At 44.9% G+C, this 21,883-nt stretch overlaps 1 protein-coding gene across 3 annotated transcripts; it reads right to left on the bottom strand.

The window, feature by feature from the left end:
- Window positions 1–413: 413 nt before the first annotated feature.
- LOC114850194 (kinesin-like protein KIF13B) lies at window positions 414–21,869 on the bottom strand. Of its 3 annotated transcripts, XM_029142231.3 has the most exons (42): window positions 21,509–21,651; window positions 21,300–21,389; window positions 21,008–21,090; window positions 20,073–20,166; window positions 16,684–16,696; window positions 16,490–16,550; window positions 15,644–15,736; window positions 14,941–15,121; window positions 14,634–14,721; window positions 14,336–14,470; window positions 14,010–14,122; window positions 13,468–13,579; window positions 12,799–13,011; window positions 12,611–12,721; window positions 12,381–12,515; window positions 12,140–12,267; window positions 11,338–11,424; window positions 11,008–11,198; window positions 9,939–10,173; window positions 9,677–9,839; window positions 9,313–9,459; window positions 9,081–9,230; window positions 8,899–9,000; window positions 8,501–8,674; window positions 8,269–8,426; window positions 7,932–8,064; window positions 7,709–7,849; window positions 7,593–7,622; window positions 7,375–7,474; window positions 6,916–7,042; window positions 6,463–6,518; window positions 6,271–6,389; window positions 6,012–6,188; window positions 5,811–5,903; window positions 5,554–5,706; window positions 5,189–5,266; window positions 4,870–4,917; window positions 4,529–4,619; window positions 4,166–4,248; window positions 2,287–2,352; window positions 943–2,134; window positions 414–860 (listed from the first exon to the last, which is right to left on the bottom strand). In XM_029142231.3, exons 3-42 carry the CDS (start codon window positions 21,075–21,077, stop codon window positions 607–609), a joined length of 5,895 nt encoding a protein of 1,964 aa, XP_028998064.1. In that variant the 5' UTR covers window positions 21,078–21,090; window positions 21,300–21,389; window positions 21,509–21,651; the 3' UTR covers window positions 414–606. The 3 variants fall into 3 exon arrangements, with proteins under 3 accessions (XP_028998064.1, XP_028998062.1, XP_028998063.1); XM_029142229.3 differs by lacking the exon at window positions 21,300–21,389 and having other exon boundaries at window positions 21,509–21,869; XM_029142230.3 differs by lacking the exons at window positions 4,870–4,917; window positions 21,300–21,389 and having other exon boundaries at window positions 21,509–21,869.
- Between the last annotated feature and the right edge of the window lie 14 nt (window positions 21,870–21,883).

Here is a 21,883-nt window from a genome sequence, read left to right on the forward strand (position 1 = left end):
TTCACATTTTCTGATAATACATTCACTATCTTTCATATCCTTAAATTATTCAATTACCAAGCACAGATTCTGGTTGCAGACGATAACTCATGAGCATCTGACATGTTTCTTCTGCCAACAGGAATGTGGAGTGACTCATGTTGTGTCTAATACGTACATTGATGTACCAGAAGTCTGCAATAAATCTGCCCAGATGAACCACTGTAGTCTCTCTCTCTGTTTCTGGTTATTGTTCTCTGGGGGAGGGTTCTGTATAGGTTCTGGGTATCAGGTCTCGAGAGATTAGAGAGAGAGAGGAGAGAGGGAGAGAGAGAGAGAGAGAGGGTAGAGAAGGAGAGAAAGAGAGAATGAGAGAGATAGAAGAGAGATATAGATCTCTCTCTAGCGATCTCTCTCTTCTCTCTCTACTCTTCTCTCTCTCTCTGTCTCTCTCTCTCTCTCTCTCTCTCTCTCTCTCTCTCTCTCTCTCTCTCTCTCTCTCTCTCTCTCTCTCTCTCTCTCTCTCTCAGCTCCCCGTGTACTCACGTCAACCAGCTGCTCAGTGTGGGTGATGTCTGAGTGGGTGTCCAGCAAGTGGCTGTTAGATGGATCTGATGAGGAGGGCTCTCAAGGATTCCAGGACTTGCGATTCTCCCCCCTGCTGCGACCGGCCGCCGCTCCGCCGCCGTCGCCTTTGGCCAGAGCCGTGAGCGCCGCCAGGTTGGGGCTGGATCCGGACAGGTTGGCGCTTCGGCGCTTCTGCTGCTGCTGCTGCTGGCGCCTGCGCTTGGCGCGGGTCACCCTGCCAGGACGCACCAGCACCCCGTAACCGGGGTTACAGTGGAAGTAGTGCTTGCCGTCCACTGAGCCGTCATTCTTCCCTAAACGAGAGGAGAGACGTTTGTTTGACATGTTGACCGGTGATCCAACATATAAAAAGAGAAATTGAGTGACTTCATTCACCTGCTGGAACCTCCAGTTCCACTCCCACCCACGTGCCCTGTGCAAAATCTGTGGGTCCCACGTATCGCACAGTCCCACACTTATTGGGCCCCACAGTCACAAACTCCCCTTCTTTCAGCCACTCAGGAAAGGTGGTGGAAGCTAAATCCCCTTCCTCTGAGTCAGAGATTATTTCCAGACTTGGAACCGAGAGTTGAAGTCCTGCCTCGACGCTGTGTGCCTGGTCCACCTGCTCAGACCCGTCACCCAGAATACGCTGGAAGGATTTGAGGTCTGAAGATTTGACTTTCTGGATCTTGAACGGATTGGCTGCAAAGGTGGCGGCTTTGGGAGGCTGACCGGTGGACGGGGGAGCTGCAGTGGCAGAAGCATGTGAAGGTGCCATCGTTGTGGCTGGACCTGAAGTGCTATTTGCAATAAATGGCTCTCCGGGTGCCTCTAAAGCAGGGGCTGATTTCTCCTTCAGAGCTGGATCTTGAGCTGTGTCATATTTCAGCTGCTCTTTTTTAGGCTGTAGGATGTCTGGTTGCACATGACCTGGAGCTTGTGTGTTTGGTGTTGGAGTGTGGAGTGGAGGTTTGGGTTCTGTCCCATCTAGGACAGCTGGCATGAGTGCTTCTGTCTGGGGTTCTTCGGGTTCAGAGTGGTCCGCTGATGGAGATTCGGCCTCTTCCTCTTGTACTAATGTTGATTCTTTAAGCGGTTCTGAATTGTCTAATTCAAAATCAGACACTTGTTCTGGTTGGTTCAGGGGTGAAACAACTAGATCAGACTCCTTTACTTGTCCTTCAGCAGCGTGATTCACTTCTTGCTGGCTGAAGTTTACGTCTGTGTGGTCTGGTTTGGATAGGTTCGATGGATCGATCCACTCGTCACCGGTCGAACCTTGCAACAATCGCTCAGGTCCTACAGGAAAAGATGGACGGGAAGTGTCAGATGGTGTCACTTTAGTATCCTCCTCCTCTTCATCCGGCACTGCCTCGAAGCCAGACGCCGGCGGCAGGTCCCAGCTCAGCGTGTAGACGTCTGACAGCGTGACGGTAGACAGGCTGGTCGACATGTAGCCGCTGGACGCTTCGCTCACTGGGCTGTGGGTGGACTCGTCCATTTCTGGGATGATGGGCGGTGGGACGGGCACAGATCTGATGAGCTCGCTTCGCTCATCAGCAGGAGGTGCTTCTTCAGCGGGAACCTGGGGCGAAACCAAAGTATTGCTTCATAAAAGTAAACGATATATATAGATATGAAGCCAATTCACGTTTTGGCCATTTTTCATTTGATTAGTGCAGCTTCAACGACATCTTATGTTCAAAATATAAACTGTATTCTTTCACTGGGACTTACTGGCTGCTGATGTTTGCTCATGCCGTCTTCGACACTGGCTGACTGCACCACGATGCGCGGCAAACTCTGCAGCAGGGGAGATTAAACGATCAGAAAGAGCTCACGTCAGTGTGGTTGAACCCAGTCGTTATATAGAGTGTGCGATCAGCTGATTGGCTGTGAGAGGGACAGTGTGACAGAAATGTGCAAGTGAGGGACATGAACTAAACTAAACTAGGATGAATAACTAGGCCAGTTGGCCATCTATTTCAGTTTATTAATGCACTGACATGCTTCATAGCTGCCTATAATCAGTTCAGTATATTCATGTAAAGTGGAATAATCAGTCATCAGCACTCAGACGTTGCTACGATGCAGAAAGTGTAATAAAAATGTTTGTTGATCAGATCACTCAGACACATAATCACGATAAACTGGTAAAACAATCAGGCTAATTGCACCATAATTATAATTACAACCATAATTATTTGTCCCTATTCAGGATTCAAGTTACCTCTTTAACACTCAATAGGATCTGTGAGCTGATTCAAAAACATGATCGGCTTCGTTTCTTTTTCTGTGTCTCGTGACGCCCTTCTGCCTGCGTTTGCAGAAGGAAGCGCGTCGCCTTTTATCTCCAGATTCTTTACGTTGCTCAATAAATTACGAATATTGTCGGTCTGCGCTTCAAACGCACGCAGATGTGGAATCAATCAGGGGGATTGTTGGAGCCGAGAGTCGGCGACGTACGTGAGCGACAGGCGTAGCGCCGGAGAGCAGGTCAAAGAGCTCTATCCTAACGCGCTGCGGCTCACGGCAGCACATCTGTAAGTCAGCACAATGCGTCAGATGCACGGTGACGTCCGACTGAACTAAAACAACTGTCAAGAGTGTGAAAAAATGATACTGGGTCCGATGAGTGTGAAATAGAGGTTATTTACTCACTGTTACAAAGCATTGAATGCTAGATGTGACATTTATTCATTCTATTGGGAGATTATAAACCTATAATATTTCTACTGTATAGCCATGTATTTATTATTTATATGATATATAATTTGAGGGTTTTAAAGTATGACTGATCACGTTAACAAAAGCATGTTTCCAACTCAACAGCCTCCTAGTATTTTCAAAACTTTGTGTTGACCTTTGTGCCAGATGAGGTGATAGGGAGCACTAATTAGAGCGATGGCCACAAACAATGCACCAACGAGGTCTGACTGGTTTCCATTCCAACCAAACACCACAGCACATGATTTCCCTGATTAGCTTCCCTTCACAGCTCAGGGTGCTAATCAGTCAAATCAGAAGCTGGAGTGTTTGGCTGCAAAAAAAAAAAAAGGAAAACGTCAGTGTCGGGTCTCCATGGCACATGACATGATCAGGGATCCGTGGTTGAAGAGGGGGTGGGTGGGGCGGAACCTCAGAACGACGAGGTTCGTCTGCTCCTAATTAACCCTCCGGTCGCAGTGGGGGCTGTTTGTAGAGTGGCTGCTCTGATCACAAGCATTATACAGCACGTCAATCACTCAGCAGAACTGAGTGTGGGTTCAGTTTAACCAGTCAAATGTGAGTTTCACAGACTTTGTCCCAAGTTTTGGGAGTGCTGTTCCACACAATTAAATATATTCACATCTTTATCAAATGAGGTTTTAACAAAAGAAATCCGATGAAAACACTCATCCTAGGCACCGAGGCATTTGTACACTTTATCTTTTAATATTTGTGTTGCCATCTCCATAAGCCCTGTTTCCATGGCAACAGAAGAAAAAGGCCTAGCTGCTGATGAGAGGGAGAGGTTGTTTAGATTCAGGCTGCGGAGATGCATATAAACTTTAAATCCCCGATAAGACAGCGAGCAGATTCCAGGCATAAATCCAGGCTGTAGCGTATACAGTACCTGCTGATTGAGAGCTGTCTGGTCCCCGCTATCGTTTTTCCCACCAGGAAGCAGCGACTTCAGCAGTTTGGGTACGGCCTTCACTGGAGGGAGATAAGACGTGGCAAAGCCTGAATGCACTGATGGAGACGATGCAGTGAAGAGCAAGAGGTTGATTCGGAGAAAACAATAGTTTTAGAAAAAAGGGAAGTAGAAAAGCAGAACCATGATCATGTGTTTAATGCCTAGGGGAGAACACTGAAATTATGCAAAGATAAAACCAGTGGCAAGTTAAAATTCAGAGCAAAGGGCCAGATATAGTAGTTAAGAAGGTAAAGCTAATTATAGCAAAGGCAGCAAAGGAGGAGGATAAATAGTTTCTACCTGTGTCTGTGTTAAGGTCCTGGGATATGGAGTTGGGGAGTGTGCGTCTGGGTGGAGGAGGCCCCACCAGGTCCTGGTGGCTGTCCCAGCCCTGCACCCACAGGATGAACAGATGAACACGAGGCTTAAAGAGAGCGTTTTAGTCACCTGTGACCTCCAGCAGCCTCTAATGGTAAAGCTCTGCAACAACACTGACTGCTCTCGTTTCTTTTTGGTAAAAGGTTTCACAACAAAAGCAAGAAAATACATTATAGATGCCATCTTTGAAATCAAATTTTGAAAAAATAAATAAATATAAACAAGAGGATTAGTAGGCATTTGATAGCAGGGGTGTATCTCACCTTGAGCTTATGAAAAGACGAGTAGAAATCCAGACTATGGGCTGACAGCTGGTTAGAGCCAGGGTGTTAGTGAGACAAGGTAATGCCATGAAAAAAGGTTGTATATAGAAAATAGCATTAAAAAGAACTGAAACGTTCATTCAATAATTACATGTTAAATGATGCAAAAGGTCAGAAGAAAAGCTAAAGAACACAAACACAGAGCAAAGCCTGTATCTGATATTTATTGTATGTAATAAATAACGGGCCCGTAACAGCTTCTGTGAAAAGAACTGAAAGGTGCTACACTACAAGCTAGTGTCAGAGGTGGTTCCTTTACCCGGTTGATGTTTGGGGAGCTCAGGCAGCGTCGGGGAGCTTTGCCTCTGGAATCCAGCTGTTCTCTCACAGCCACCTCCTACACAATTACAAACTTAGGTATTTGTCTCCGTTTGGACGCTGCGGATTAACTATCTCTTTGTTTCTTTAATACATATCTTTTTTTAAACACGTTTACATTTCCCAGAATTGCATCAATAGCAATAATGACAATGAGAGTTTAATGAGTGACTTGTCACTCGTGATATTGAGAAAAAATATGATGAATGCAAAATCATTTCAATGTGCTTTGAGTTTGTGATTCAAACTCAACTAGAATAAAACCGTTGAAATTGTGAACGTCTGCACTGTGAAGTATCTTCTGACCTGTCTGAGACGGTCCAGCGTGAGGATGTTCTCCACAGCCAGGACGCTGCGCAGGTACTTCTCTATGGCAGCCTCACTGTCAGCTGACTGCTCGTCCTCTGCACAGGCAGCCAGGCGGGCCAGCATCTCTCTGTCCTCTGGACCATGGATGTCCTGAGGGTTCAGAGATGCTTAGTGAGACATTCAGCTCCCTTTATTATATTTGTGCTACTCGCAAAGTCTTTACTATGTTCCGGACCTGGTGAAATAATACTCACCCCTGGGATGTTTGAGACGATTTCGAATGTTACTCCACAGCTGGAGATGGTGCTGCGCTGGTACATCCTCTTCAACAGGCTATGGGCAAAACCCTGCCACACAAATCCACAGTAACTAGATACTAGTCTCTGAGATTATAAAAGTAAGAAAATGAGCATGTCATGTTATTTTAGTCACCCATCGTGCCGTAGGCCACCCACCTGTCTCCCTGTGACACTAACGCAGATGCGTTTCCTGAGGACCAGCTGCATGTGAGCTGGGTGGCTCAGCTGAAGCACAGCACGCACCGTGAGGTAGACCCTCTGCTCAGCCGACGCCACGCGGCTCAGCTGGGGGCAGTTGTGGACCGTTGAGTCCCAGGAAGCCTCCACCTTCACCTGAACCACGTTAGGAGACGCAGAGAAGTAAAAAGCCAGCACAGCAGAAGAGCTAAGATACATTAGCGGAAACGTTCCCGACCTCTGGATCGTAATTTTTAACGACGTGGAGGTCAAAGAAGTCGTCATCATCCTCGCCTCCGAGTATTGCGTCCAGCCCGCCAGCCAACGGAGCCGAAAGACTGGACTGGAAATCATCAACTGGAGAAACACAAAGTCAATGGATTCATTATTGTATATAGTAAAACAGCATCACAAAAACAGACACACATACCGCTGAGGTCCAGGAACAGGACAGGAACGTGTGTTTCCATTCCAGGGACAGGAACCCTGTGGAAAAAACGGCACCATCATTACACTGACTAAACACATTATCCAAGACAGAGAGGCTGACGGGTCCCTCGGCTCATCCTGCGTGGCCGAGTTACCAAATACCTGGCCTGCAGCTATAGGAAGCATGTAATATCCAACTAAGTGAACCTGATGCTTACAAGACTACAGGGATTACAGACAAAATGTTAATCAGTAAGATGCTGTCAAGGTTTTCTGCTCGTTTATTAAGCTGCTAATATTGGCTCTTGAGCGCTGAGCTGTAATTTAAACAGAGCAGAACGCAGCTGCGTGGGCATCAATACAGCAAAGGCAGATTTATAGACTGGCTAATAAGCCGCGTTTTCACCTGGGTGGGTTAAGGTAACCACCCCGGGTCTCTGCTCTGAGCACGCACCTCTCTGCTGGGGCTCCAGGGATGCCGCTACCGGCGGACGGCACCAGAACAGCGTTGCGTTCCTCTGTCAGAGTCAGACGACACTCCAGCAGCTGGGACTCTCGCTCCACGTCGTCCTCCGATTTATCTACGGGAATATGGGCGAGTAAACACCGAACACTACATGTTCTCCTGCAGCGAGATGGAAACTGTCCTACTGTGTCTGGAGGTTCTGTTCTTAGTAATGATAATGTGACAAATCCCATAAGACTATCACAGATCAGATCATAAATTTTAATAAGGTTAGTTTTCTCATTTTCCATAAACCCAAAAAGTCACGTAGATAGAAATATAATAAAATGTATAAAATACAAAAAAAGAAAACCTTGGGTCACTTGGGTCGCAGTGATCATCTCCCGATGATGACTCATTATTATGTGGTTGCTAACCACCATTTTTATTTCAGAAACTATTGTGTACCTGACTTGGACACTATCTTCTGTAGCTGCTGATCAAGATACTCCTGCCTCTGAGTGAGTGCGATCAGCCACTGTTCCCTCATCCTCTCCAGGTCAACCTCCTACACACACACGCACGCGAACGCGCGCACACACACGCACACACACAGGAAGTATACAATGGTTACAGAAGAGGGAGAGACACAATGTCTTTATTGTTCACACAATAGGAAAACTTACTTGATAACTGTCCATGTCTTCACTCCCATCCTAAAATTACAATTCAGAGAAAGTATTGAGAAAAAAGACCCAATTTCCCATATAATGAAATATTATTATTAGCTTTTCCTTCTCACCCACTGCTCGTTCTTGGACTGATGCGTTCGTCGGACTTGGACGTTTCCGACGGCAACAGAGAGAATAGAGGCTGCAATGAGTGGCATGGTGCCCGAGTCAGGCACTGAACGCACCTCCACTCGAACTCGACGAGACTGACCCTGGAAGTTCAACATATTCAAGTTCCACTTCGCCTCGGCTTCACGCTCCCGTTCCTATTCTGCAGTCACAGATCTATGATACCTGTCTCAGCTGGAAGATTCCTCCGGTGCGAATGTCTTTGGCAGGAAGAACCTCTACAGGTGTGAAGTCTCCGGCCTCGTTCATCTCCATCAGCTGCACCCACAACTCCAGGCGACGGGTCACTTCGCTCCACCTGTCGGCAGAAACCATAGAAGCTTCAGGGAACTCATGATCAGTTTAGCTCAGATGTTCCTAATGTTTAAACTAGGTAGCTTCCTGTCCAATAGCTCAACTTAACACGTTCATGGTCATTAAACTGCCTCTAAATGTTCTATTCCTCCCTTTTTCTTGCAGGCAGAGCGTTTATGTTACATTCTGAGTGTTTGTGCTTCTCCACCTCTCTCGAAGGGATCTGGTCTTGGCCTGAATCACTCCAAGGTCCCACAGAGCCAGGTTCCTGCGGTGGTTTTCCTGTTTGTGGCCGTACACCTCGATGGCTAAAGAGCCCTCCGCCAAAAAGTCCACAAAGTCCTCTGACACTGGAACAGAAAACTCCTGGGACGCAGTAACAACAAGCGAGTCAGCAAATCATACAACGAACAATGTCTGTGGTCTGCGCTGTTGTTCACCTGGGCGCTGTCAAAGACCACGGTGCACTGAGGGTCTGTGGAGGCAGAGGACGCACTGGACGGCGCCACTTCGGGAGCGACGAACGTGTCCTCCTCCTGTCCCCAGAAGTGGTACAGGCAGAAGACGAAGTTGGACAGGTGGCGAGGGAGACCGGTGGCCTGGAGGAGTTTCACCTAAAGGAGAGGAGAGGCATCGCAGCCTCTCAGATCCGTCACTCATTTTAACTCATGGATTTGCGTCTGCTGATTCAAACATAATGACGAATCACCACGAACAAATTAATTCTATATATTTAAAAGCATTTACTTTTTATAGGTATATTCCGTATACCGGAAACATTTCTTTAAACTGTAACTCATTTTCATAATAATCTGATCAGAATCTCCCCTCTTCTCACCACACAGCGCAGTTTGCGCTCCTGTGAACCCCCGTCGCGGCTCAGCTGAGCCTCCGGGTCCTCTGTGCCCCGCCACACCTCCACGTGCAGCCGGCCCGCCACCTGAAACGAACACACGCAGTCAACATGTGGTGCACCGCGCGATGTGGAACTGCGTGGATTGGTTGACGACGTTACCGCACCTCTCCTTTCTGATTGATGATGGGCACGGCGTACTGCAGCCTGACATCATGGAACAGGCAGGCCAGGAAGACGTTGGCCACGCCAATCAGGCCGTGATTCTCCTGCTCATCGAAGAAGGGGTCGGCTCGTTTGAAATAGGATCTCATAACCTGAGTTGTGGAAGAGGGATTACAGCAGATCAATTAATGAACCTGTTGGTCGAAACTGCAGGATTTGGTGCTTTAAACTCACAGGATTGTCTTCATCAAACTCCTTCCACTCCTGGTAGAGCTCCCTCATGTCCACCAGCCTGTTCTCCATCTTCTCCAGGGCCCAGATCTGCTTTCCTCTGCCTTTACGCCGCACCTGGATGGCCGGCTCACTCAACACCGCATCCCGCTATAAAGAGTCAAAGGATGCTGGATTAGTGCATTTACAGTATGTTGGCTGGAAATCTGAACATATTACATTACAATGAATATCCATATTACAATATACATTAGCTATATTGGAGCTAAGCACTCATTAATAATAATTCTCTGCTTCCCACAGACCTTCTGCACAAGCTGCATTGATTTCTACATCTTTGTTACAACTAGAAAACGTCAAATCTCACCTTCCTGTTGGCATCCAGGTTGGCAGCAGGTATCTGAAGCGTAACCCGGTACTCCGTTCGCTTGTTAAGCTCCTCTGAGATGAAGCTGGCCTCTTGAGCCAGCAGGTTGGCGCGAACTATCTGCTCCTTCATGCGCCGCAGGCTGCGGGTCATCATCGCCTCCCTGCACAGACAGACAGACAGACACATGTCGAGAACATCCAGCACATCCAGCTCTCCTTCAAAGGCACCAGTGAATCAGTAGAGGTTGTCACATGCAGACCTGTCGTCACTCCACCGCCGCATGCGTTTTTGGGAGCCAGCTGATGTTACTGCAGCAGCGGAGGCGCCGGCTGGATGACCGGACGCGTCCAGGAGCTCCAGAGATTTCTCAGGAGTGAGTTTCCTGCGGAGCTGCTGCAGCTCCTGCTCGTACATCTGCCTCTGACGCTCCAGGGCGCAGCGCTTCTCCTCCTCGTGCTGCCTCTCCAGGGTCTGCAGCACCGACTGCAGCGGGTCTGAGAGGGCAGAAGAACCGCGATGAGCATCTAATGGAAGACCAACAGGTCCAGTGGCCAATGTTTTGTTAACTGAGACGCAGTAGAGCAATGATTCAGTTAGTGTTTGATCACCTCCAAAAACCTTAAACTTCACCCACTATAAACCAAAGGTCTAATATTTGCCTCATTATCTCCAGCGGCAGCTCCGCCCTCTGTAATATTTGATTGTATTCTTACAGATTTTTTCTTTTTCTCTACTACAATTATTTGACAGCTTAACTCTACTGTATGTAGAGTGGATTATCCAGTTGTAAATACATAAAGTTGCTAAAATCTGTTCCATTGTGTTCCACGATGTTTGGTTTTTGAACCTTTGTCGTTAGTATTAAGATATTAATATTATACTGTAGGTCATTTCAGTTTATGTACTTTTTGACCCTTTTCAGATGTTCACTACTACGACTCTTTTATTATTATTTTTTATTATTTGTTAACTAATAATTTACTAATATTTTTCCTCTGATATATTATGATTTAATAAATAAATAAAGAAAATACATTTGACACAGTTCATATACATGTATGGTATTCGGACTCACATTAAAGCTATGCTTTAAATATGAAAATATCTGTTTACATTTATGTTACTAACTTCAATGCTGTTTCTTGTCCTTTTGATTTACTATTGATCTTCATATTCACCTAATCTTCATATTTTGATCACCCAAAACTGTCAAACTGGCACATGCTTGGTTATAAGTGCAGCTTATTGCAGTGACATAAACTGTAGATATTTGTTGTGTTTTGTTGCATTGTTGTGCATCGCTGTGCACCTCGTTCAGTCTGACTCACCGTTGTGGTCCATGCCTTTCATCATCACCTCGGCCTGTGCAGACTCGTAACTGAAGCTCCGCTCACTCGACACGTCGCTGGACGCGTCCAGCTCCGCCTCCAGGCGGTCGGTGCTCAGGGCCGGCTTCAGCTCCGCCTCGCTCTCCTCCTCCTCGCCCGCTCCGTGGACCTTGCGCTTGGGCAAACTGATCCTTCAGGTGTTCAGGAGCAGGTGGTTGTGTCAGATGGCAAGAAAAATGTTACAACTTTCTTACATGAAGAGAAAAAAATAAGAGGCCGAAATAAAAGACACAATTAATAGTTAAATAGTTGGTATTTACTGTAACAGACCTGAAGAAGTGGTTGTTGCCCCACAGGATGCGGTACCCGTGATGAAGTTGAACTGGGCTAGTGACTACAGAACCGTTCACCCAGGTTCTATAGAAGTGACACAACAGCTTTAACAACTTACGTAAATGTTCAGAAGTGCTTAGTGTTGAGTTTAATTGTTTGTTTCAGAGTCTTTTAAACATTATATAGTAATGGTTTGCTGGCTTTTTATCACTAAGGCTGCAAAGGGTGAAGAATCTAAATAAAAAAGTTCTTGGCTGCCCTCTGCCCTGCCTGGAGGACACATCTGGGCCCCACTGCCTCCCATCCTGCTCCTCAGTTGTTTGACCTGTTGCAGTCTGGACAGGCTCATACCACCAGACTAATGAGCAGCTTCCTCTCACGGCCCTTCAGACGGCAGACAGCCACTAAACTCGCATCCACTTAGCAGGCAGCTCTTACAAATAGTAATAGTTTTGGCCTGATGTCTTGAACTCCAGTTGTACAGCTACTGTATCACTTTTAAAATGATTATCTGTACAATAAAAATGGTTAACATTTACGTCACCAGTTGTGCTTTTACCTAAATAATTGACAATAACAGTAAGATTGACTAAAACAGTGAAGTCACAGCTCCCTTTATTATAACTTCCTAACTTTTCCAACCAATGGAGATGCATTCATTCATCTGTATATGCACCTCATTCACTTATACACACAACATACAGCTGTGGATGCAGTGGTGCTTGGTCCAAGTCCCCAACTGGGTCCAAACATGTGTAAATACTGTAAGGGGGAGAATTTCCTCATGTTGACCACATACCGAGCTTTGCGGTGAGGAGTGAGCACCACGCCGTTCTCTGTGATGTCGATGACACAGTGCTCAGGTTGGATGGCCATCCCACACAGCTGGATGTCCTGCGAGTCTGCCGAGCCCACGCGTGTGTGCTCCTGGAAAGTGAGCACGCCAACAGCAATCACAGGTCTGCACTGTGTTTTTAAGAGAAACACGCGCCTGTACAACTACAACGAACAGCACCAGTCTGGATGTTTGCGTGCAGGACCTTTAAATAGTAGACCAGCAGCTCGTTGAGGGCAGGGTCGGCGTTAAGGTTGACTAGGAAACACCTGTCATGGACCACTCTGATCCCGGAAGACTGCAGGGAAATCCCCAGGCTTTCCAGCTGCCTCTGACGCTCCTGGAGGAACAACATTTTCCATTTTTAACACATGAAGCTAGAAAATCTCACTAATGAAATTACACTTTAAATAAGTTTGTGTGTTAGCATGTTACCTGTGCAATAGCTTGCGTCTTCCTGAGCTTCTCCTCCCAGGTGACTGTCATTTCCTGGATGAGTTTCTCCGACTCCTCCAACCGGTCCTTCAGTTCAGGGGCCTTCATGGACTGAGTAATGAGACGATCCGCATTACACTCTGAACAAGCCACTGTGTCTTTAACAGGCTGAACCAAGTCATCTAAACCTCAGCCTCCGTGAGCTGCTCCCTCAGTTTCTCCACTTCCTCTCGCAGCTCTCGGATGATCCTGGCGTTGGGGTCTTCGTTGACCACCGCGTGGTTGACGATGTTCTTGGCCCGGTCGGCGTAGCGCAGGGTGGACAGGGTCTCGTCGTAGTTGTCCGCCGCTGGGCTGATGGTGGCCACCATGGCGGTGCGGCTGTTGCCCCCCAGGCTGTCCTGCAGCAACAGGGACAGTGAAACGGGGAAAATTCAATGCAAGGATGTCACAGGGCAAGAATGGGCCTAAAAGTTTTAGAACACAACACTTGACACTATAACAATGCTCTGCAGCCAAGTCTAATTCAAACCCCCCAAATTAAAGACATAAAGCAGGCAAATGGAGGATTTTTCTGACTGAGCAGAGATAATGAAAATAACCAGCAGAGCCTTGAAATTTAATGGGCAAAAACAACAAAAAGCACACATGAAAACTAATTACCCTGAGACTTTCAGGTCTCCTTTTTTAAATTAAAAGTGCATGCTGTATTATTACATCAAGGTGTATTAAAGTGGGTATGCAGTGCAAAAGGGAAGCAGAAAAAGGACTTTTAATTTGTTGGTGCTCAAACTTAAGGTTAGATGAATCATGTCTTGAGGTTTAGTGACGCTCAGAAGGAACCTGTGTGCGTGTACCTTGAGCAGCCAGGTGAGGACAGAGTCCCTGTATGGAACAAACTTGCTCTTGTTGGTCCCGGCTCCCTGGTCAGCCAAGGCTGAAATAACTAGACCCAGAGTGCTGAGAGACCTGGAGGAAGATTTATAGAAGGAGTGAGGGAGGACTGGCCAGTTAGAACAGGAGCGTGTCAGGTATACATGCTTTACACCTTTGTCAAATCATCCTAATGCCTAATTTCTCCTTCAACTGCAGAGCAAAACCTTATGATACAATATGTATCACAATGCAAAGGTAAAGGTCCTACTGTATGTGTACAGAAAAATACAGGAAGTCATGTTACCACATGTAACAGTCAGTGTCAAACAGTAATACTGACTGCTTTATTTGTATGCTGTAAAATTAGCTGCAGCTAACCAACCATCATTTTTTTTCAGAGTTTGAATACTTACTGTATTATATTAAAGTAATAAATATATACACACTGTTGTGATGTTGTGACAGTATTCATTTTACTTCACTCCACATCTTAAGTGAGCTGCTTATTTCTCTGTTGACTCACTTATTGATGTTGCTGCCTTCTTTCAGTCTCTCCCCTGCTGCTCCCGTCTTTGCTGCCCGCTCACTGCCTGCCAGATCAACCAAACTCAGCTTGCTCACCTTCTCCCCCTTTGTCTGAAGTGGTCACACAGGAAACGCTTTACGAATGCTACACATAATACTAAACTTTACTTTTAAAAGCATTTTCTAGAGTGTTAGGATTTACAATTAGAACCCAAAGCAAGTTATGGTGATTCACAGATGGCTGTATGAAGAATAAATTGACTGCTTTTACACATTAAAGACTTTGTTTGTGTTAATATTGTGTGTAGAGTGTGTGTGTTTTACCCCAGACTGGAGGTCTTTGAGTGTGTGTGTGAGGATGATGTTGAACACAGCGTGTGATCTGCTGCTCTCTTCATTCATGTTCGTGGCAGCCACTGTGCGAGACTTATTTCCCTCGGACATCAGAGACTCAATGTCCTGTTGGATACAGAGATAACACATACAAACGTGTCTAGATTGTCTCCATCTTTACACAATACATCTCAGCTGGCAACCCATCATGATAAAGGATGAAAAATTAAATAAATGTTCAAAGAAGAGGTTGCATATATTACATAAAGTGTTTTCACATCAGTGGTACCTTGTTGTTGGCCACAGCCAGACGGGACAGACCGTCCACATAGGGACCCAATACATTGTGCTCTCTCACTCTCAGTGCTTGTCGACTTCTACAAAATGAAAAAGAAAATTTAAAAGGTTAATCGTCACCATTTCTTGGTAAATAACAAAGTCAACTAAATCCGGTTAGGTTTTATTCATCAAGCATCACATGATATGTATCCTATGTATATGATTATATCAAAAAAAGACCCAGCAGAATCACCTGAATGAGCCACTGTATATATGTGACTCCCTGTTTTAGGGGATAAGACTAAACAGGGTCTCACCCTTTGGAGTCGAGGAGGTCTCGGACCTTCTCGTTGTAAATCTCCATGTAGGAGACCTCCACAGTAAAGCTCTCTCCCTCCCGCGCCTCAGACATAATCCTGCTGAACAGGGAGGTGCAGAGTCGAGGGATCAGACCCGGCTGCTCCGCTGAGCCCATCATGGTGTACGACTTCCCAGAGCCTGAAGGCACAGAGTCACTGCGTAGAAGTGCAAATACTTGGCAAACAGCAGAACATGAACTTTGGATCTTTGAGTCAAAGATCTAATTGAGACGTGTTGGAGGATATTCAAGGGGTTTGGCATCCAGACAGAATTCCTTTATGTTTCATTGGCCATGCTTGTTTTATCCAGTAGAGAACAATTACTTAAGCTTCACAAGTATGTAAACATGGCCTGTCTGCTAGAACTGGGTAGATCTCCATGGCTTGGAGCTGTGGAAAGGTTTATGCATGAAAGAACAAACCTCGACATGTATATAGTCATCAGGTCAAAATGAAAATTGAAATAAAAAAGTCTGAGCACTGCGGTTTGCTGAGAGTAGACACTATTACATTTAAATTACTCACAAATACTAAGCCAAAACAATTTGCCACAGTCACACAACATAGCTGGTGTTGTGTTCACTGGCATGACACTGAACAGATGATTTTGACTATTACTCCTGCTTTAAGAATTCCAACATGTGCATGTTGGAGTGTTCACCTGTCTGTCCATATGCAAAAATGCAGGCGTTGTAGCCCAGGAAGGCATTGTTCAGCAGACTCTCCCCAAGGCACTGGAACACTACATCCTGGCCTGCAAAAGCATCAAAAGCAAACAACAAGCACAGATTGTGACACCCCGAACCGATAAGAGACTCTTTGTAGTAGCAAGGCAGACTGGAGGAGAAGGTACTGTATGATAAAAGAAAAAGGAAGTTAAAAGGAACCACACTTCTGAGATAAGAATCTTCTCCCGTTTCTATACAGGCAAGTTTAGAACAGACATGCTGGGTATTGTGTTCAGATTTGAGACATGTGAGACAAGCTGTTAAATTATTAATAGCCTTCCCAACAAACCTCCTGGCAATGGTTTTGTTCTGCTAAATCCCATTTTGCTCCCTGAGCGGTCCCTTTCGTCCATAAATAGTTAGAATATCAAGGAGGTAGGTTTAAAATGAAACCTAGAAAGACTTGTGCTGCAACATTTATATGAAAATAAGAAGATATACAACTCTTTTCTCTTAAGCTGTAATGTAATAATACAGAAAAAAAGAAGAACAAAAAGGATGCACTTCTTCAGAACAAAGTGGGATAATGATGGCCAGAAATATAGAAGAGAAATCTACCAAGTATGTTTTAAAAGCATCCTCCTTTATGATCAAGACACTGAAGATGAAAGAGGAGGCCTCAAAACCCCAGAGCACAACCACGACCCCAGAGAGGACATCTAGAAGGTCAACTGGTGCCCTTATGCTACTATAACATGGACATACGTTCTAACAAGTGACTCACCGTGCTGTGAAGTTATGCAGAAAGCAGGGCACAAAACAATGTGAAAGCTACTAACCTGCAAATTTGTCCTTTTGAGATTCGTCCATAGACCAGAAACAGTAGTCATAGGCGAAAACCTGAGGAAACAAACAACCCAAAACTGCATGACTCTACAAGAAATACATTATAGGTCCTGGATGAGGGTGTATGAATTAAAAAATAAGACTACTAATAATAATGTTTATACTATAATTAATAATAATTAATTACCTTGGGTTGATTCCTAAGGGTGAAAGAGAAAAAGAATAAAAGTCAGAAACAGAATATGTTCACAGATGTGTCAGTTGTGAAATAACCTATAGACACTGATGTTATTGCCTAGAACATATAACATATAACACTACATAACACATATAACATATAACACTTCATAACACTGCTGGCCTAAGGCCAGCGGGATACTGACTGTTTCTTTGCTGTTTATTGTGGGATACTGACTGTTTCTTTGCTGTTTATTGTGCCACTGTCTTCGCACATACTGGATGATCAGTAGCGTTTCTGTAAATGTTCAGCCACAAACCGACCGAGCAAGAAGGTGTTTCAGGGATTTTGCATTAAAGGTGTTTTGATCGTAGCAAAAGCTTAAAAATCTGTCAAATTGACTAATCCTCTTTGGCTCATTGTGATTTAAGAGGGGAAGGTGACCTTGAGCAGCTCTAAGAACCTCAGAGCCTCCCAGTGTCACTGAGGTGCAGGACCAGCCAAAAGCTCTGCATTCTTGTCCTTGCACTTTAACACACAGTTAGGAGTCAAATCCATTGCAGTGCAGCCAACAATAGCGTCCTAGATGTCAACCAGTGAACACATCACTGCAGTAACGCCAGCACATGTCCATCATCAGGGGACAGCAGGGGGTAGCTTAGCATCAGAATTTAGTCTTAGTGTAAGACTGAAGAATTATATGATGTGGTTTAATCATTTTATTCCTCTGCAATTAACAATTTAAGGATCATTGGATTCTAAAGGTTACATCAAAATGTATATCAAGGCACCTGCTTCGGGTTTATATTTATTTTAATTTTTAACAATTTAAAATACAGAAACACTCAGCACCACCTGTGCTTTTCTTCCAGAGGCATCATACACCAACTATGGCCTGACAATATAATAATAATAGTAATAATAATAATAATAATAATAATAATAATAATAATAATAATAATAATAATAATAATAATAATAATAATAATAATAATAATAATAATAATAATAATAATAAACTATTATTATTAGGATGAACAACTGGTCCCTGTTACTAAAAGTATGTGATGTGATTTCAATCACAAAGTGCATTGTGCAGTGTTTTGTGTCACAAATAACTGAGGGGCACTTAAAATTTAAAAGCCAGACAGATGAGAAGGGAATACTGACACATTTATGCTTTTAGTGTCTGCAAAGTGCACTACACCTGCTGACAGCCATAATGTTACACAATGTTAATTTCATGTCCAAACCACATGCTTGAGCATGAGAAAATGTGGAGCTTAATTGCATTCCATTGCATTAAATAAAAATTTCGACACTCAGTCAACTAGACCCTGGGTGAAGTCCTATTTGAAGCAAGGTGCCGGACAAAACTCAGAATACACAGTGTTCACTCAGGCAGAAATATCAATTACAAAAACTGGCCCCACATTGAGTTGTGGGCAAATACACGGTGTAGGGGTAGGGGCTGTAATGAAACAAGGCCCCCCTATGTTAGACTTGGCGGATCCGTGAAAGAGCAACATTAAGTCCTGTCCTCTCCTGGTCCAGAGAGGACATTCCTGAGATAACTGGCAGAGCCTCACAGCTCCAAGGAGCCTCTAACGGAGAGGAAAGAGGAAGGTACGGCACAGGCAGAACTGCTGTGACCTACACCGTCCTTTAAAGCTATCACACATGAGCCATGCGCTGCTAGTTTCCTTCTGACTAGAAATGATTAAGCGTGCACACAGCAGTTCAGTCAGGGGGCAAACAAGCAAATATTTGTGGTATAAAGGAAAATAATAAAAGAATTCTTCAATGCATGCTTCTTATCGCAGCCAATCCTAGATAAGGAACGCTCACAATTTCAGTTTCATTTTCTGCAGGGGCTGATAAATATTTCACAGACAATTCAAGGTCTGTTTACAGCATGGGTAGTAAAATGTGATCCATGGACCTATGGCTTCATAGTTGTGCTAACTATTACAGCCCCCACACTAATTATGAAAAGCAGCAACAATTCATTTCCTGACGTCTTCCTGGTTGCAGATAACATGGGCGCTGGAACATTAACACCTCCCGAGGCTCATGCTGCAGTTCAGTTAAACCTGTCAGGCAAAGCTGATGAAGCAAATTTGTACCCAGCAACCTTCCTAACAAAGCCTTCTGTGAAACACGCTGCTCTGATTATGACTCAGTAGAATCTGTTGGGAAACGTGCCTTAATAGGTTTAAATCACTTGCTTCCTGGACGCCCAAACCAGATCTACTTCTGCTTCTGCTTCTATATGGTGTCTGTGCTGTTCGGGGATTGTCTGTGTTGCACTAAGCCTGTAAAACCTGTTCACATCAAGCCCCAAAGGGGAACATGCCATAGCTGAAGCATGTCAAGGCAGAGGACACATAAACAGCCCCAATCACACAAAAATACACAGGATAACTACAAAATGTCTGTCCTCAAAGACCCAGATTAATACTCCGATGGCTGCAGGGACCGCCCTGTCACAATCCCCCTATTAACTGGACATGATAACCTGAGAAGGAGCCCATACCTCCAGGGAGCATCTACCTGCACTGCTCTGACTCACTGCCTTGCAGGCTGCTGGGGGGAGAGGACAAAGACTGAGGTGCTTTTTCAAGTGAAAACACATATATGACGAAAGATCAATGCACACTTTGTATCCACAGTATCAGGTTTTCTGTTACAACTACATTGATCAAAGTTCTGAAATCATATTATTAGGATATAGCTAAAGATCAATATTAGCTGGGTACTCACACTAACATAAATTCTGCATTCTGAATTTAGAATTTGGTCAAATTCATTTCCCTTTGTCCATATTCCTTTTATTTATAACAAGTGTTTTGTCTGAGCAACAATGCTGCTCAACTAGATGTTCTATCTGACTTATCCATGACAGTCTATCAGGTGTAAAGTCTTCTTCTGCAGAGACACAGCTGCCTGAGCAGGACTGAGCTAGAACAGACACACCCTTTGTCAAGAGAGGAATGATGCAAGAAAAAACAGATGGAGGAGGTAAAATGAAAAGACATAAAAGGAGGAGGATGGGTGGAGTGAAGGTTGGAGCTTAGCTTCTTCCAAGTAACTGTGTGCTGATCAAACTGGGTTTATAAGAGAAATCTTCTGGGAAATCTTCCTAATGGCAGGAATAAATAGCATACTGCATCCAGAGTTAAGCTCTAAAATGTGCAATTCCCAGGAAGAGTTGAGTAAATGTTGAAGAATTACCGTTGTTCCATGATAACAATAAAATAATAATAATATAATCCCCAAATCAATAGTACCCGAGTCATGTTCCTACTCAAGACCAGCAGTATCGGGTACTAGAACATGACCTTGCATTTTACCTGAGCGATCTACGATAAGGGAGCTTGTGAAACACTGCTGCTTACCGGGGGTCTCCTTTATTTACAATGGTGAGGGCTGGATACAGAATAGTCTGGTTGGCCTCCATCTCTACCACGCATTTTGTTTTTAGGTCTTTTTCTGGAATGACACAGAAGACAAGAAGGTTACATTTACTGAAGAGATTCTCCTTCTTGCAACCAATCAGAGGATGTTGACAGTTATGCTTGACCTAAAGTTGTCATTTCTGAGCATTAAAAATGCACACAATATATTGTTTTAATTATCTGAACAACATGCGCTGGTCATCATAACTCCTCTCTGCAGCAATTGAGACCTCTCACTGGAAAATACCAGATGGCAAACACTGTGTGATGGCAATCACAAGACAAACAAAGAGGCGTGGAATTATTTTATTGATTGTTATTCACATAGGACGCACCAGTGTAAATAATACGAGTCGTTCACTACTCCCTGACACACATTAGTGACAAGCAGGGTCACGCCTCCGCTTCCTCATTCCTACCTACAATGGAAGGATTTAAAGGCGGTTAAAGCCAGATGAACGAGCGTTTGTCTTGAGAGAACCCATCAGGAAGTCAATCCATAGGTCGTATATGACGGTAAAGCTCAATGGCAGTGTTGCTGTTGAGCACACGCTGGCATCTGTCAGCTGATCCTCCATCCAGCTGTTGACGGAGGCCCAGAGGCAGGTGACAGTGCATTACTCATCAGTGCACATGCATCCAAGTCAGGTTTTCTCTTAAAATGCCTCCTCAGTACTTTTTCATATCTACTCCCACACAACATTCCTGTTTAATTGTCTTCCAAGGAGGCGGAAAGCAGTCCTCTTCAGAGGAAGTCTTTGAAGTCCCAATACAAAAGCAACAAATTCTACCTCAAAGACGCCATATAGATGCAGGCACCAGCTGCCCAGTGCGCAGCTACAGGTGTCAGGAGGCTCGCGTGCCATTACTCTCACCTCTCCTGTTCATGGGTCGCACACGTACTGCGACCTTTACGTTGGAGCCGCTGGGGCTCGTGTCATCCATGGCGTCACGTGACCTGTGGTAAATAAACAGCGAGAACCCCTTTTATTCTCTTCAAGGACTTCAAAGTGTTTACGTTGATGCGCGTGATGCAAAACTCTATAAATAAACACAGCACGCGAATGAGTCTTCTGTTTATTATTACAACATCCGTCGGCCGTTAAAAGTCGAATAAAGTCAACTGAGCAGATGTACGAACGCGGTTGATCACAACAGCGGACAAACCGTTTGAAAATGTGCAAAAACGCCTCCTCGCCGATTCGCCACAGGCTCCTTCAAATGCGCACGGCAGCTAGCCGGGGACGCTAACGAGGGCTGGAGAACAGGCGCAAACACACGGAGGGCAGATTAGTTCACACTGACACTTGACAAATGCAACTGGCCCCAGTTCAACGACTTATGAGAAAGCCAATGTCTGATTTAAATACACTTACGCCAGTCCACGAGTCACAGCCTCGGCCATTCCACCTGTTGCATTTCCTGAAACTCCCCGCAGAGACCAGTCAAGCCATGTCAAGTCGCCGCTAAAGAGATTTGCCGTGAGATTTACTGAGCGCCTAAGTTCCACAGAGTCGCTCGGCTCTGCACACACTCCTGCCACTGGCTGTGAAGGGATTTCAGCGCCCCAGCGCGGATCCACATGCATTACAGATCTGTGCTCCTACGAGGAAGTTAGCGCTGAAGCAGCTCGAGAAGAAAATAAAAAAATAGGCTTTGTTCCATCTAATTAACTGATACGATAAGAGCAGGCAGTAAAAACATTTTAACACTTCTAAAACGTTTTTCAAATCTTTCTCACCGACGGTTTA

The sequence above is a fragment of the Betta splendens genome, chromosome 24 (genome assembly GCF_900634795.4).
Source record: "Betta splendens chromosome 24, fBetSpl5.4, whole genome shotgun sequence".
Classification (NCBI taxonomy): Eukaryota; Metazoa; Chordata; class Actinopteri; order Anabantiformes; family Osphronemidae; genus Betta; species Betta splendens.